The sequence below is a fragment of the Euprymna scolopes genome, chromosome 7, assembly GCF_053919585.1.
Source record: "Euprymna scolopes isolate OS-2025 chromosome 7, ASM5391958v1, whole genome shotgun sequence".
Taxonomy (NCBI): Eukaryota; Metazoa; Mollusca; class Cephalopoda; order Sepiida; family Sepiolidae; genus Euprymna; species Euprymna scolopes.
Window position 1 is genome coordinate 109,952,390 of NC_136488.1, and position 18,316 is coordinate 109,970,705.

At 36.6% G+C, this 18,316-nt stretch overlaps 1 protein-coding gene across 5 annotated transcripts in view; it reads left to right on the top strand.

Moving 5' to 3' along the window:
* LOC145279884 (neurofascin-like) overlaps positions 1-18,316 on the top strand; it is an 825,765-nt gene that overhangs the window by 542,256 nt on the left and 265,193 nt on the right. For all 5 annotated transcript variants that reach the window (XM_080131346.1, XM_080131349.1, XM_080131345.1 and 2 more), the window contains one exon: positions 7,944-8,102. In XM_080131346.1, the coding sequence (XP_079987472.1) occupies positions 7,944-8,102 (159 nt within the window). The remainder of the gene's footprint in view (positions 1-7,943; positions 8,103-18,316) is intronic.

Consider the following 18,316-nt stretch of genomic DNA (forward strand, 5'->3'; position numbering starts at 1 on the left):
GTTACTCAACAAAATTAAAAAAAAAAAAAATACCTTATCTAACTATATAATAAACATAGAAACTGAACACCAGATACATACATAAAACCTATAACTATGAATGTATATAAAAGACTCTGGCATTAAATGACCACATAGGTTGATATGCCATAAAACCAATCAATCAATCAATCAATCAATCTGCCATTGCTTTAGATATGTGTTAATTCGTTTTCCCCTCGTACCTGTTATAGAGCGTGGTGTCATCATACCCATCTCTGAGACAATTTTATTAGGGAGGTCAGTTATGAATATTAGGAATAATAAAGGTCCAAGATCGGCCCCTAAGGTACACCCACATTTATATCGTTTAGATGTACGACCATTGAGGACAACCTGAATTCTTCTCCAGTGATACCATTTGATCTGATTTTCCTGAGAAGACCATCATGCCATACCTTGTCAAAAGCCTTAGATATACCTACCTTCCCCTGCTTTGTCCAGTGTATAGTAAATACATTCAGAGATTACAGTTAGGATATCTGCTGTAGAATGGGCTTGCCTAAATCCATATTGTTGGTCGATCAGAAATTTAGCAACTTTAAGGTGATGGACTAGAGCTTGGTTAATTATGGACTCAAATATTTTGTTGAAAAGAAGGAGGCTAATGGGGCGATAATTTAATGGTCGGTTCTTTCACCAGAATTCTTGTAAACTGGTACCACACAAGCAGCTTTCCAGCAGTCAAGAAAGATTCATTAAGGCATTTGTTGTTGTAAAGTTTGGAGAAGACTGGAGCAACAATATATTTTTTTAATAGCAGAGCCGGAATGAGATCAGGTCCACATGCTTTTGAGGTGTCTAGGTTTTTTATGATATCACGCACTTGAGTAGGGGTGATTTTCAGATCATCTAGTGTGGTTTCTGTCCGCAAAGGAAAATCTGGGAGGGAGTGGTTTGCTGGGTCCAATGTAGAATTTGAGGCAAACCAACTGGCAAGCATGTTAGCCTTTTTGGTTACCGTGCAAACAGCCTCATAATTGTTCGATATTTACTACACTTGCAGATTTTCCAGAAATTACAGGTTCCTAATTTCTGCACTTTGGAGTTATTTTCTGGTGGTTTCAGTATATTATCTCTTAGCTATCCCTAATTCTTTCTTACAATTACTTATAGTTTCTATAAACTTTTGTCTGTTTATACCGGACTTATGTCAGATAAATTTGTGATATGTATACTGCCTCGCATGGGAACATGTACTACAATTGCTGCTTTGAACCATTCAGTTGTCTCATTTGTGCACTGTTCTGCAGGAAGAAAAAAGATATTTCCTCATGGGGCATCTCTGATGAGATCCCTAATGGCTTCCCAGTCAGCCTTCTTATGATACTTTGTCGTTTTGAGTAATGGCTCTTTAGCTTTGGGTCAAGGATCTGATCTAAAAAAAAAAACCTGGACTCGATTCTCAGCGACACTTTTCACTCTAACCAGGTTTCATCCGGTTCTCGAGAACTCAACGGCTCGACTCTATCAAACATCTTAATTCCCGGCCTTATATTATCTCATTTATGCAAATTAATGCGCATTCGAACCTGCTGATTCATCGCCTACTCGTCTCCCATCGCTCGGGTTTAGAGTTCGCACATGCAGCCCACCTCCGTGACTGCAGTCACACTCAATTTTCACTACAAAGGATTTAGGACAATTTCTACCATTTAAAACATTTTCTTAAAAAAATTTGAATGGGTAACTTTCATCTCTGGGGGTGGGATAATGAAACCATGCACACATTTACTAAATTATAATTTAATTTTACTATCTCTGGATACCTTCACCATAATCCAATATAGTGCCTTTTGAGACGACAACAACAGGGTTTCAAAGTTTTCAGAAAAAAAACTTCAGTGCTTGTCAGCACTCGAGATAAAAGGAGCACACATCTTGGAGCACATGCTTTACTGGAAGCAACTGTTTTTCTCACTAGATAATAAAACTCTAGTGTATGTTGACAAATCTCAACACTTGTATACCTAGATTGCCCTCAGAAGGTAACACAACAAATCATAGCCAGTAAACTCAAAATTCAAGCAGTGGATGTGACGGGAGTGGAAGAAATGATAAACGATGATCGAGTAGATGAGTGAAACACACACTTCCACCCGCTTCTTTAATGAAAGATTTCTAAAACACCGCAGTTGAGCTGCCATCATAATCACTTTCAATATTTCTGATAAATTTTTCTCCAACTGGAGATCCTGGTGGTACCAGATCAGGCTGTCTAGTGGCTTCCTGAAATGAAATGCACCTACATTAAACTTCTGTTTTTGTTTTCTATTCTCTTTTGTAAAATTTAATTATGTTCTACAAAAACAAAAACAACAGCCCCCCTTCCCCTTCTGTTTTTTTTTTCCTTCCCTACTTTCCAACCCCGTCGGTGGGGCATTAGAATACACCGACTGTCCCCCTGCAGAGAGTAAAAGCCTCTTAAAGGGGCCACCTGTTGGCCGTGGGTGGTGACCCGTAATGATTCTGAAAAGGATCCTGGTGGCTGAGCAACTGATATCTAGGGAAATTAAAGATATCAGTTGCAATACTCCACTTTGGCCTCGTACAAGGCTAGATGGGCGGTTGGAAGGGTCCGATCCGATCAATCGGCTAGTTACGTCAAGCCCTAACACATTTTCTACTTCTCTATGAATTTCCTCTAAACCGTATCAAATACAGTTTTACTCTGTACCACTGTAAACTATGTACATATTTTCCCCTCTTTTCCATGTGTTAGAAGGCGGTGGCTAGGGTCAAATGTGCGAAATGATCAAAGTCATCACATGGCTGTATAGTGCTGGAAGTTACCACAAATTACTTGGATTGTGTAACTAAAGGATTATGGGTGCTCATGGCTCCCATTTGAAACATGTATACTGTTTATGTAGCCCTAGCATGACAAGGCGAATGGGTTTCCTCCTTAACATGCCCCAATATTGGACTCCAAGGTGGGTGGGGAGCATAAACAATGAATTTAAAATATATATATATATATATATGTATATATATATGGCCAAGTATAAAAACTCCAAGAGCCAACATGTCGACTCGGTTACTTCAGATAATGAACTACATCAAACATCCTCAAAATTTATTGTATTGGAATCCACCAAAGAAACCAAAATAACTGACTTCTCACCGTTTATTATACATAAAATTATATTGGCATATATTACCCCAAAAAATGTAAAAACTTTAAGAAATAAAACCCTACTGGTGGAAGTGGAAAGAGAAAAACGTGCCACTTTTCTCCTAGGAATGAAAACTTTGCATAACATAAATATCAAAACTTATCCACACAAGAATCTGAATACATCCAAAGGTGTAGTAAAATCGAAAGAGGAAATGTGCACTACTGAAGAGATAACAAAAGAACTTAAAAACCCAGGAGTAACAAATGTTAAAAGAATTGCAATAAAAAAAGAGAATCAGACTATACATACGAACACTTACATTATCCACTATCCCAAAAGAAATCAAAATTGGGTTCAACATTGAAAAAGTTGAACCCTTTAACCAAACCCACTTCGGTGCTTTAAATGCCAGAAGTTTGTGCACCATGAGGATGCATGTAGGGGATGAGCAGTGTGCGGCAGATGTGGCCAGAGATCCAAATCACACTGTCAATGACTGCAATCTTGATTGCAAATGTGCAAATTGTGGAGAAAACCATCCTGCTTATGCTAGAGCATGCAAAATCTGGAAGAAAGAGAAGGAAGTAGTGTCAATAAAACATACCAAAAACATCTCCTTCCTCGAAGCCAAGAAAATAGTAGATGGATACATGAAAGAAAAGACGTACTCTCAAGTCACCTTAAGTTGTATATCATCCAACATCACTAACCAAGACTCCAAATACGAAATACTAATAAACAAATTGCTACAATTGGGACCAAATGACTGGCCCAAATTTATGAATTAAATCAAACCAAACATATCATCAAAAATTAATCATCCCATTAAATCATCAACTAATGTTACCAATAAAATAAATTCTCAACTAAAATCAGAACATCCAAGAAAAGTCGATCAAAAGAAAGACCACAAAAATCACCAGTACGTCGTGCATATGCTGAAAAAGACAAAACTAAGGAAAAACAAAATCAGTTAAAAGAAAAACCACACAGGTCACCAATACGTCTTCCCCGTGGTGAAAAAAACACACTTGAAAAACACACAAAAAATACATCTACCAAAAAATAAAATAATATAAAGAAATTACCACAAACAGAAGCCACTACTACTACTACAAATAGATTTACGGAATTAGAAGACATAGAAACTGAAGTTACTTCTCAAACCAAAAAAAATCCTCATGAATTACAAGAAAATACAATGGAATTGCCGTGGATTGAAGGCAAATTACAATGAAATTTTATTTGTTGCAAACCAAATTTAATACTTTGGTTATTTATCTCCAAGAAACCTTCCTTAAGAATGAGGACAATTTGAATATAAAACACTATCAACAATATAACTACATACATAATACAGGACTTAATAATACTGTAACCTTTTCCCCCCTCCCATTGCAAAACCCAATCATATTCTGCAAGGCAGAGAACAAAAATGACAAAATCCACTATAAAACAACCAAATCAAAAGCTATGAACTAACGATTGAAAATACAAGGAGCTTGAAGAATAAAAATCTCATAAAATAACTGGATACAACATCGAATACTATTCCCAAAATAACTGGATTCGGCATTAAATAATCCAGAAAGAGTTGATATGCCGTTAAACAAAAAAAAAAAATCCAGAAAAAGCTACACGGCCTCTGTAGAGAAACACATTTCTAAGCACTAATGCACAAATCAACTGACTTGTTATAGTTGATTTTGTATCCTGTTACCGGTGTATAGGTCTTGATTTTTCTGTTGGCAACACTAATCTCTGTACTGCTCATTACAACTACTGTAACATCATCTGCATGGGCTGAGTATTTTAAAGGGGTGCAAACATCTGTCAAAATGATACCTTGTAGAATTGGATTCAACCCAAGTCTGTAAATGAACGGTTCTAATACAAACATATGGAGCATCGGTGAAAGCAAACATTCCTGTCAAATAGATTGAAAGGCTTTGATTTCAAGCTATTCACTTCCACCAGTACATTGAGGTTCATATAGGATCAAAACTGCTAGCCAAATCCTGCAGCCAAAAAGATTGAAGCTTCCAAGTATCATCTTATCAAGACTGATCTAAATTGATCAGCACAGCTTTATTATCAAATTTGTCAAGTATACCCTATGCAAACAATGTAGTCCTGCTTTTCACAGTTTTGTGATTGTTTGTGGTTAATCAAACGAGGTATGACAACCTGAAAATGATTTGCTGGACCTAAATCTTTAACTGTGTTTAACATCATTTAAGACTTACTCATCCCATCTCCACCATTTTCACTCTTATGACGCAGTTTTACATTCTCCCTGGTCAAACTATAAGGAATAGACTTGTTCTTAAACCAAAAGTTAAATAAAACAGCTAACAAGAGTGTATGTGATCACATCTTATATATGGTGTCTTATCACCCATGAATACATTTTTAAAAAGCCATACATTGTTGTACTGTTTGATAAATTCAGTAGATATAAAAGGAACAAACTTATGCCCTGCCCAAATACATCTAAATGAATCATTCAAAAGTATTTGTAAAGAATGGAACATAAAACGTATAGATCCTAAATACGACAATTTGACAAAAATACTCTATGGACCATGAGAAAAAAATTATAAATAAAACAAAATCTTTTTTCATGTATTTCATGTTGCTTTTGAAAAATAAAAATTTTCAATGAAATCGTTTTAATGTAATGAAACTCTTCAATCTGATTGATAGAATATAAAAGAGAACTTAAGACTCAAATTAATAATAATGTCAGAATGTCTTGTCCTTACAAGACTTTTCTAATAATATAAGTGAGAGATGAGGACATCAGATACTCATTCGTCGACAGTTTTGCCCAATCATATCAGACAGGCAATTTTTGGAAACTAAGACACTAGACGTATGGCGTATGATCAGACCTTCTGTCCAGTTCTTTTTTTATTTTTGTTGATTACCTTCCCAGCCTACCAATCGTAATGTACATTCATCAAACGAACAAGGAGAGACGGTGATTAGGAAAAAGAAAAGAAAGAATTTTTATTTTCGTTGTCAATTATTTTTTGGTGGATTTGCATAAGTCTAGGACAATAAAAAATCCACAAAAAAATAACAATTAGATCAGAACTGGAGATGCATCTAAGAATAGAGAGAGGTAGGATATTTTTCTGCTTTTTATTATCTACATGTGTGGGAATATCCAGACATGTAGATAATCTTTCCCACCACAGCACACACATATATTATGATTCATAGATAATTTTACTTTTGTTTTTTTACTTTATATTTTAATAAAACAAAATACATGTTTGAGGTTGAATTATAATTGAAAAAAATATAGGTCTTTTCTACTTAATCATAACTTATAATTAACTGAATATATCCCTCTTAACTATCTTCTAAATCATATTCATTTGGCGGTACTATCATCTATGCAAACAATTTAAAGACCTACAAGGACCCAGATCTTTCTGATTCTCTCTTCTTGGAGCATGTGATACAATGGGGTAAAAAATGGCTAGTTACCTTTTAATGTATCCAAAACCAAAACTTAAATCTTTTTACCAAAAATGCTCAAATCTCCACTTGACCTCAATTGAATTGAACAGCTCTTGAGGAAGCACCCTACTTTGACAAACTTCTTGGACTGACCTTCACCCCTGACCTAAAATAGAAGACCTATTAGATCCATTGCCGAAATCACTGGAGAAATAATGGGATCATTCTACTGCTCTAGAAAATATTTCAGTCTTGATGCATTCCTCTTCCTGTACAAGAGTCAAATACGTTCTAAGATGGAGTATTGGTGTGCCACATCTGGGATGGAGCGCCTAAGAGTACTTGTGTCTTGTGTTGATAAAATACAAAACCGTCTTCAAAATCTCCTACCTCTTTCTCACAGGAGAGAATGTTGCGAGTCTGTTTCTGCTCTAGTGTTACTTTTCAGGCAGATGCTCGACTGAGCTCCAATCTATGCCCACCTGTGTAAAATGTCTGTTACAACAACCATTCAATTTTCTTCAGTCTCTATCTGTGCCTAAAACTAAACAAAGTTTATTGTTTGTCTGTGAAACGCTATAATGCTGGGCTGCTTCCCGACTGACTATAACATGGTTATTTTCAACTCTAATCTAAATAAGTTCCTGTTGAACTGTTGTCTTAAATATTCTAGCCTTATCCAAGTTCCACCATTACTGATCATGTCTCACCATTCACTTATCGATCCTTATCCTAGAGTTGCCTCTGGGGCTTGACACTACCCATCTAAGTAAAATATATATATATATATATATATATATATATATAAAGGAACAAACCGTATTATGTGTCCATCAGCGTTTCCTCTTTATTTCGAGACTGCCTCTGGATGAAATAAAGACGAAACGTTGATGAACACATAATACGGTTTGTTCCTTTTTATTTCTCTATTTTGTCGGAATACTATTTCCATTATTTTCATCATATATATATATATATATATATATATATATATATATATTACTCTTGCTCATTCTCACTCTGTTGATTCACCACTCTTTAATATTGAAGTCTGAGTATTTAGATAAAAAAATGACCCTCTCTCTCTTCCTCTTTTAGCATAGCTATCTAATTTGCATACATGTCTGTACACACCATAAATATGCAATTTAGGTGGCAAAATAAGTCTATAAAGAATAATAATATAGAAGTAAAGAGACTTATCTTCAGTTATGCAAGAAGAATGATGTCACAATTTATGAATATTTGAATGAAATCAAAATTAGGATAAGTATGTCTAATGTATCACTTTTTTTTTTTCATCCAATTTTACAGGTTCTCCAGTCTGGGTGAAGAAACTTACTTCTCTTATTGTTTCTGAGGGCCAGAAAGGTGTATTCCATTGTGATGCAAGACCTGTGAAAGGCGAAAAACCTCTACCAAAACCAACATGGTATAAGAATGGACGTAAATTAAACATTGCTCCTGGTGGCAGTGAGTAAATTTCGATTATTTTGTTATAGTTTTTATTTTGAATTCGAAACCTTATTTTTTTGTTCCCCTCCCATGTTAACCAAAATTGATCTGTTTTATCCCATTATGTTTCAGAATTCAGAATTTTTTAGATGAACATTGATCGTTTGAGATATTCAGATGACTTATACATTACTTTTACATTTTGGCTAGTGTAACTTTTGACCTTCTTCAGGTACATTTTTTAAATTTTCATGTTAGTTAAAAATTCTGTTTAAGTTCCCAAGTTCAAGATAAAGATTTCTAGTTTTGAAAAGATGCACCTCAAAGCCATCAGCCAAAACGTTGTGAAAGTGCAATCTGAGATAATCCAAATGAAAATAGCAATCTGAGATAATACAAATGATCTTTATTATTCAGATTATCAAACTAGATTTTCTTTTTTCATACCTTCTTCTTATTTTTAATGTCCCTTTCTCTTTTCCACTCTGTTTTCTGATATTATGCAAGCTCACTCCAGTTACCACGGTTCAGCATGTCATCTCCAAGTTAAATTCTGTGTGGTCTTGTTTAATTACTTGCGAGTCTTTCTTGGCCAACCTTCCTGCAATTTAAGATATAAGGTTTATCCCAGAGGAGAAAATTCCACCTGACGATATCAGCATAATCAAGTCTTCAGATAACCTTAAATGCTTTCAGCAAATCCTTTAACCTGATTTGCTGGTAGATTGATCAGATTTCATATTGCAGATCCACTCGGTCATTGCACTGCAGTCGGATGAGGAGGGCTAAATCAAGGCCCAGTAATCCCCGTTATATATCATAGCATTCCTAATACAGCTGGTAAGCAACTTACTCTAAATATAGAGGACAGCTTGTGGTGTTATCAGAAGCAACAACTCATGAAATTTGACCCATGCTACCTTGTGGCCATACTGAGTTCACATCTAGCACCTGCACTCAACATATCTCATAGACACCTGGGTATTATCATCTAGTACTATCTTGTTATATTACAAAAATGAGCATATGGAAACAAGAAAGACAAACGAAAAAGTTAATTTCAAGCTTTTATTGAAAGTCAAAGGAATCATAGTAGAAATAGTTGATGTTGTCAGCAGGGTTGCGGAGTCGGAAGGAGTCAGCGGTTTTAGCTGGAGTCGGATTTCTAAGAGTACAAGGAGTCGGAGTCGGAATTTTTTATCCGACTCTGACTCCTTAAGTCCAATGCATTTATTTTTTACATGGTTTTCCTGTTTGGTTTTACCAGTTTTTTTTTTTGTTTTTTTTTAAATTACATTTTCTAACCAAACAAGGCACAGTGCCACTTTGATGTATCAGGGACCTAAGTTTCAGTGCTACTATGTAGTGAGTTTAGCAGCAAGATATCTGTTTACCTTACACTTGAACTTCTGCATGTCAGTACAGTTGGGAAAGCAGGAACCTGGAAGAAAATTCCAAAGTCTATCAGTTCTGAGGAAGAAGCTATTAGAGTAAAAGGCTTTCTTACATCTGGGTATCCCTACTGTTTAGGGGTGGCACTTTGCTGCTTGTCGGGTTTGTCGGGGGTATTTTCATCACGGGAGTACAAGAGCATCTACCATTAAAATACTTGTAAAACAGGCAGAGGGATGCAACATTTTGTCGATGGGACAGTGGCTGAAGCTTAGGTAACGGTTCAGGAGCTATCAGATTGGCGACTCTCTTTTGAACACTGCCCAGGAGCAAGAGACTAGTAGCAAATGCACCGGCCCAAATCTGACAGCAGTACTCCATACATGGGCGAATGGTGGCTTTGTAGAGGTACAGGATACTTTCAGGCATAAGTAACTTTCTAGCACGGTAAAGAGAGCCTACCTTCTTTGCAGCAGCCTTGGCAATGATCTCAATGTATTTAGTCCAACTCATATTCCCTGTGAACGTTAAGCCGAGGAGTTTGAACAAAACATTTTCAGGTAATGTATCTTTAGCCAAAGCTATTGGTGGTTGGTAAGGTTTCATGTAATTATTATAGGAAATGAGCTTTGTCTTGGCAGCTTTGAACGTTACCATCCATTTCTGACCCTACACTACAGACTGAAGGTCTTCCTTTAGGGTTTCTGCCATTGCCTTAGATATGTGCTCATTAGTTTTCCCCACATGCCTGTTATAGAGTGTGGTGTTATCAGCAAATATATCCATGTGAGAGACAATTTTATCAGGTAAGGATCGATCCCTGAGGTATACCTGCATTTATATCATATTGTTTGAGCGTACGTCCATCGAGGACAACCTGGATTCTTCTGTCATTTAAGAAGGATTTAATTATGCTAAGCATTCGTCCAGTAATACCATAGATTTTATTTTCATGAGAAGACCATCGTACCATACTGTCAAAAGCCTTAGATATATATAGGGCTACTGCCCTCCCCTCCCCTGCCTTATCCAGTGCTTGTTATATACATTCAGAGATTTCAGTTAGAATATCTGCAGTATGGTCAAACAGAAGTTTAGCAGCTGTAAGGTGGTGGATTGAGCTTGATTAATTAAAGACTCAAATATTTTGGTGAAAAGCGGGAGGAGGTTAATTGGGCAATAATTAAATGGGTCAGTTCTTTCGCCAGAGATTTTGTAAACTGGTACTACAGAAGCTCTATTCCAGCTGTCAGGAAAGCAAGATTCGTTAAGACATTTGTTAAAGAGTTTAGAGAGAACTGGATGCAACCTTAGCGGAACATTTTTTTTTAATAGCACAGCCTGGATGAGATAAAGTCCACATGCTTTTGGGGTGTCTAGGTTTTTTATGATATCATGTACTTGAGAAGGGGTTATTTTCAGATCATCTAGTGTGGTTTCTGTCCACAGAGGAAAATCAGGGAGGGAATGTTGTTGTCGTTTTGAGCAATGGCTCTTCAACTTGGGGTCGCGAGTTTAAAGTGATTCTAACATTATCACAGCATGATCAGCATTCCTAAGTGGGCAATCAGCATTTGTTACACGATCCTCAGGATCTCTTGTCAGAAATAGATCCAGAAGTGAGGTTTGCTTGTTCTTGCAATCTGGGAGATGGGTCAGGAATGTTACTGTCTGTGTCAAGGAATGGAATATAGCAAACTTATGGATGATGCTACTAGCTGTGTCTGTGAAGTTAGAGAAGTCAAGCAAATTTCTGTGGTGGCCGTTAGTCACTAAATACATGTATTTAGGCACTAGTGTCAAGGTAGAGTGCTACATCTATGCTGTCAGAGACATGATTGATTATAGTACAGTCCTGGGTTGATGGAGAGCAATAAAGAAAATACAGATAGCTTACGCTATGTTGTAAATTTAGTTTAAAGCACATGAAGGCCTGGTTATTTGATTTTAGTTTAGATTTCCTAGACATGAGGAGCGTGTTACAAGTCCATTCCTGTTAAAGTCCTTACGACAAAGTGGAAGATTACCAGACATGTTAAAGATGTTAGAGGGGATGGAGCAGTGCAAGTTAGTTTCACTTAGTGCTAAGATATTTGGGGAGTTTGCTAGGAGAAATTATTCTACATCATCTAAGTTAGTTCTAAGTCCTCGGATATGTGTAAATGTAAGCCTGGAGGGAGAAGGCATTAGTGTGTGTCTGGTTTGAACATTTTTTGGGGATTAAGCTGTCATTTCGTTCTATTTTGTAGTTTCAGATCTAGATTGAGGTGCTAGGCAAAACGGATGTGAATAGCCATCATCATGCAACACGAGTAGACCACCAACTGGCTCCTCATCCACAGGAATGTGGCCTTGGGAATGTCTACCAGAGATGAGTGCAGGATGCCTTTCCCTGCACGACCTGGCACTACAGTTATCCCGATATTATACTACTGATGATAGAACAGCCGCTCTAAGCGCTATCAAAGAGTTAGGGTTCCTGTACTGTCAGTTGGAAACGGCAACCAGCAACTGTCAAACCGGTACGACAGGAGTGGCCCAGCCCAATCATGTTATCATATATAGTAAATAAGCACCTCCAAGATGCCCAGGTATAGGGGAAGGGAATAAGGCAAATGTGGAGGACGGCATTCATTGCCCTAGTCAGGAAACAAGGCTAAGTACTTGTCATCTAATGAGTCCTTGTAGCCGCACCTCTGCTCCTGGCTAATATGCAAAGGAGTATGGATCGAAATAAGCCCGTCGACATATAGTTTTGAGTTTTTGTCCTTCTTGAATTTGCACTTGATGTGGATGGCTGCCTTTCTGAGTGCATTTTCGAGTCGGCCTGTGAAATCTGTCAGTTTTCCTCCTCTCTCCATTCTAAGTCCCAGGTTCGACTTAAGTGCTGAAAGATGGTCCTCTGGCTGCTGTGGGTTGTTAAAGGTATTTCTTTAGGTGGATGAAGGTGGATGTAGCTTGTTCCAAGTCGAGAATCTGCTGAAATACACTGTTCCAACAAGTCTTTTGCAAACTTGACAAATTCGCCTTCCAGACTGGGGTACTTTGTTAGCTCTGGTGTGACGTGTATTGTGTATATTTTGTTTAATGCCGTGATAAATTGATTCACATTGTTTCCTGGGTGGAGGGCCTTTTGTTGTCTCATGGTGTCTCATATCATTTGTTGCCGCATTAGTAATTTGTAATCACCGTTAGCCTGAGCCGTGGTGGTTGTTGTCAAGCTGTGTATATTGATTTGAATCTCCTGAAATGCGTCCTTGGATGGCTGTGTGGGTCCCATCAATAGGTTGAATAAGAGTTGTTTCTGATATTTGATCAGAGTTCTGATGAAAATAGTTCTGATCATGTGAAACCCATATAGCTGTCCATAATTATCTTGCGGAATGCTCTGACACTAATTTGTTATATTACAAAAAATGAGCGTATGGAAGCAAGAAGAACAAACAAAAAAGTTCAGTTCAAACTTTTATTGAAAGTCAAAGTAGAAATTGCCGGTGACGGTAATGGGAATATTGGTCGGCTGATTATTCAGATTATTATGTAGTGTTCTATGCCTTTAACACATTCGCTACCAGCTATAACTCTATTGAATTTATTTTCATTGCCAAGGGTACGAGTATACTTGTACCCTTGGCAATGAATGTGTTAAGGTATCATTTACCAGTAAATTTTCTCAGTTAATTGTTAACCTTGCAACCAACATGAATGGTCAATTTTTTTCTTCCTATCTGAATTTTACCTAACCCTTATCATAATCCTATCAGTAGTGGACAAAACATAACCCTCTCCCCTTCCATTCTTATTATTGATCCTCATTGGTCAACTGTATTTTTTTTTTTTTTTTAGATTTTTCAGACTACTGTGGATTTTTTAGACTACTATTCCCATCTTGAGTGTCATTTTCACAATATTTCAGTCCCAAAATTCATACTAGAACTGTCTACAAAGACCTGTAGCACAGTGGTCAGAGTATTTGGAAAAATCAATTGTAAAAAGTGATATTCGCCTGAAGATTGAAGGTTCAATTCTCAGTGCAGATGACTGAAAAATACAATTGCAAATTACTTAAGACCTCTATCCAGTCATGGTTAACAGAACAAGAGCATGCTACTCTGTGAAGTAACTAAAGCATTCCGTTTGAAATTCCATCCAAATTCTTGAGTTTGACAAGATACACCTGAAGAAGGTTGGAATTTACATTGACCAAAAAATGTGAAAATGACACAAAAAATTCAGAATTTTTTTTTTTTTTTTTTTTTTTTTTTTTTCAATTTTGACCTCTTAGCAGTTATTTTTACCAGCTAAAAACCAAGTCTCCTATATATCAAGTTTCAAGTCTGCAGACCAAAAATTTAGAGATGAGTTTGGTAGAATCTGTTACACATGCACCCAAACAAGGTCATTATATATATATATATATATATATATATATATATATATATATATGAATAAAAAATCAATATGAAAAAAATATAAATGTTTATATCTTTTCTGTATTTATTTCCTGTGTGTTGACATGTAGGAATACAAAAAGTCTTTTAAAAAAACAAGAATGTTTCCTTCAAAAGCACATAATTTTCGACCGATCCTTCGATCTTCCTCAGTGTGAATGATAGAAAACATGAGTGAGCGGGCAGAGTTAGCAGCGGGGGGGGGGGGGGGGCACGGGTATAGCCTTTAAGGTAAAGATCTATTTGAATATGACCCTTCCTGCATTTTCGACTTAGAATGGCCAGCAACTTGTGTGGCCTCTATTCAAAACTAAGTCGTTCCACGCACCCCACGAACACACTCGTATATGTGAACATACTACCACAAATGCTTCTTCACGTACATATACATATACAGGATATGCGCACCCACGTTTATGGACGTGTTCACATATACAGCTGGAGATTGATGAGCAGATGTAGATAAGCGAAGTGGGTGCGAATTAGAATGTCTTTTATATATTTATTGTGGGTCTAGGTTGTCTGGATTGTTTGCACGTACGCACCCACCTACACACACACACGTTTATTTATTTTTTTAAAACGCTACTGTAGATTTCGTTAATTGATATACAAACATATAATGTTGGAAAAAATAACTAAAACAGAGAATATTCTTTTGATCATTCACTTAACTTTTTCTATTCTTGTTCAAACATATTAAAATTTATTAAAGCATTCAGATTGTTCTTTTTCTTTCTTCTCTCACACCCATGCATACTCTATATACTTATATGCACATATATACTCATACATACACACACACATACATACATACATACATACATACAGTGTCAGGTATAGAGTGAAAGCATTGTTTTTAAATTAGAAGCCATCACAAAAATTGGAAGCTCGATATGCCGGTTAGAGAAATCAGAGGTTAATAACGTTTAATGTTGGAAATGAAACTGAAAGATGTATTGCAATGCTTAAACGAGGAGTTGAATAATAGTAAAAATAACAACAACAATAGCAATAATAGTAATAATAATAATATATACATATATATACGCATACATATATATATATTTATATATATACGCATACATATATATATATTTATATATATACACACACATACATGTATGTATATATATATATATATATATATATATATATATATATATATTAGTGATAATAGCAATAATAATAGTCATAATAACGATGATAATAATAATAGCAATAATAGGAAGAAGGATAAGAATAATAATAGTGATAATAATAATGATAAAATCATAGCAATGATAATAACAGCACTAATAATAATGATAAAAATAATGATATTAATAACTATTATGGTAGTAATAATAATAATAATAAACCTAATCCTGGATACTATAGAATATAGGGTTTGTGAGGGGTAATGGAGGGCGCACCCGTGTCTACACCTGTGCATTTGTGTGCGCAATTCTGCGTGCTTAGAAAATGAACTTAAATATATGTCGGAAGTTTAAATGTGTCAAATCTGAAAAAATAAAATAAAATGAAATAAAAGACCTTACGTAAACAAAAACTAACTTCTAGTGGGGGATGCTAAGCCGTTCTTCCACCGTGCATATTCACTCTGCCCTGTGGGGAAATGCCTTTAGTAGGTTTCTATTTTTTATGAAAAGAGTACTCATTTAGCGGTCCCAAATCTTTATTGAGACCGAAGATGTGGGTGTTAAGTTTCAGAATGTGTTTCTTTTCATGTTGCCTTCTTTTTCTCTGTGTCCGAAAATTGGAGGCTGTAAGTACGCATTGCATATATATATATATATATATATATAGGGTGACCCAAAAAAAACAGGATATTCAATTGTTTTTCTGAGCATTTTACAGTCAACGGAGAAAAAAAGACCAAAGACCCTAGTGTTTTGATGTGATATTTTGAATATAATAAACTAGTTATGACCAAAGTTTCATTTTATTCGGACATAACTCTAAGAAATGGCGCCTAATTAGAGTTGGGGCCCGTTTTTGGGGGGTCACCCTGTGTATATATATATATATATATATATATATATATGATGGACTCTCCGTCGATTTTCGACGTATGAGACTCCGACAATTGACCAGGTCAATTGTCGGAGTCTCATACGTCGAAAATCGACGGAGAGTCCATCAGCGTGTCGACATTCACTTAGACGTATGTGGCACTTTAGTCCTGCTAGAGACCTGCAATGGCGACCGCAGTGGTGACAGACATATAAATGCGAGAATTTAGCTCCACACTGCTCAATATTATTTTTTGACTTGACTCTCGCTTCTTTTAGTTTTTCGATGCAAAACGCAGAGAACTCCTTGATTTTTCTGTCACACATTTCTATCCACTTCCTTCTGTCTTTTGCAGTTAGCTCAATGTTGTTATATTCAATATTTAGAACCTGCAAATTAGACTTTATTTTGTCTTTGTAACGCAACCATGGTCGTCCCACATTTCGACGGCCTCTGTCTAATTGGCCATACAGGAGTTGCTTCGGTATCCTATCATCATCCATTCACATCACATGACCCGCCCATCGAAGCTGCAACTGGATTAAGAAGCTTTTGATGTTGCTGATTTTACAAAGTGTGGATAATTTCGCATTTGATATTTTGTCTTTCAAAGTAAAATCGCAAATAGCACGTAGACATCTTATGGAAGACGTCAAGTTGCGAAATTTGTTTTCGGTACGGGGTCCACATCTCCGAGGCATACAAAAGTGTGGACAGTACCACAGCCTTATATACATGAATTTTTGTCTTCAGGCTTAAACCCCGAACATTCCATAATCGTGTGCAGCTTGTATCGGGAGATACGGTTGATAACTTCATGGTCAAGAGATGCACTTGAATCAACCACACTTCCCAAGTATGTAAACTTGTTAACATACTTCAGGTTTTTCCCATCTACCTGCATAGACATCTGAGGAAAATTGTGCACGGTTTGTTTCTGTTTAACACTCTGTACTTGTTTTGGTGTAGGTGGTGGCTGGTAGATGACTTCCGTTTTCTTTATACTGATTGTCAAGCCAAAGGCTTTACATGCAGTAGAAAACCGATTTACAAGATGTTGAGCCTCCTCCCGAGAAGTCGCGACAAGGGCAGCATCATCTGCAAACAGCAAATCTCTTATAATGGTTCTTCGGAGAAGTGTTTTCACTTTGAAGCGTTGTTGATTAAAAATCCCACCATCTGTACGGAATTGGAAATGAACGCCAGTGTCAACATCTGCAAATGCATATTTCAGCATAACAGAAGTAAAGGGCGAATAGTACTGGAGCCATTATACAACCTTGTTTTGTTCCATTGGTCACATTGAAAGGCTCAGAAGAGTCCCCATTGGACATCACTGAAGCCTTCATGCCATCATGGAAGGATGTTATAACTTTGAGCATATTGTCAGGTATACCAATTTTCTTAAGGATTTTCCATAGGGCAGTTCTGTTGACAGTGTCAAAGGCTTTAGTAAGATCAATGAACACTATGTATAGCTCTTGGTTCTTTTCTCGAACTTTCTCAAAGACCTGTCGCAGAGAAAAGATCATATCTATTGTACCCCGAAGAGAGCGGAAACCACACTGCGATTCGGGATATATCTCATCTACAAGATGTCTGATTAATCTGTTGATTATTAGTCTGGCCATGATTTTTCCAGCAATTGAGAGCAGAGATATGCCACGATGATTATCACAGGAATTCCTCAAGCCTTTATTTTTATAAAGATGGTAAATTGATGCATCTTTAAAGTTCTGTGGGACTTTTCCAGATGCCCAAATGGACACGAAAAGTGCATGTAGCTTTCTGGCCAGTTTATGGCCACCATATCTGTAGACTTAAGGTGGTATACCGTCATTTCCTGGTGCTTTATCCAATGATATCTGTTCAACTGCTGCAAGGACTTCTGGGAGAGTTGGTAACACGGATAGTTCTGATCTCTCGGGAACCTGCTCAATTGAGTTTATAATCTCATCGTCTGTTACCGAAGAAGAATTTAACACTGTTTCAAAATGTTCCTTCCAGCGTCTCAAGATACCGTCCTTGTCTGTCAGTAATGTCCCGTCTTCTGCTAAAATTGGCGAAACTCCTGATTCTTGAGGACCAAAAACCTTCCTTATACCTTCATAAAAGGCTTTTGTATATATATATATATATATATATATATATATATATATATACACACACACATATATATGTAGTGGCCTGGCAAGGCCACAGAGGAGACAACCAAGCAAAAAAAAACCCTAAGCAAAATTCATCCCAAAGCAGCAAAACCAACAAAAGTAAGGGAGACAACGAAAGCAAAACCAACAAAAGTAAGGGAGACAACGAAAGCAGCAAAACTAAAGCTAGCTTGCCAGACAAATGTAGAAGTATTTTTGGTCCCCC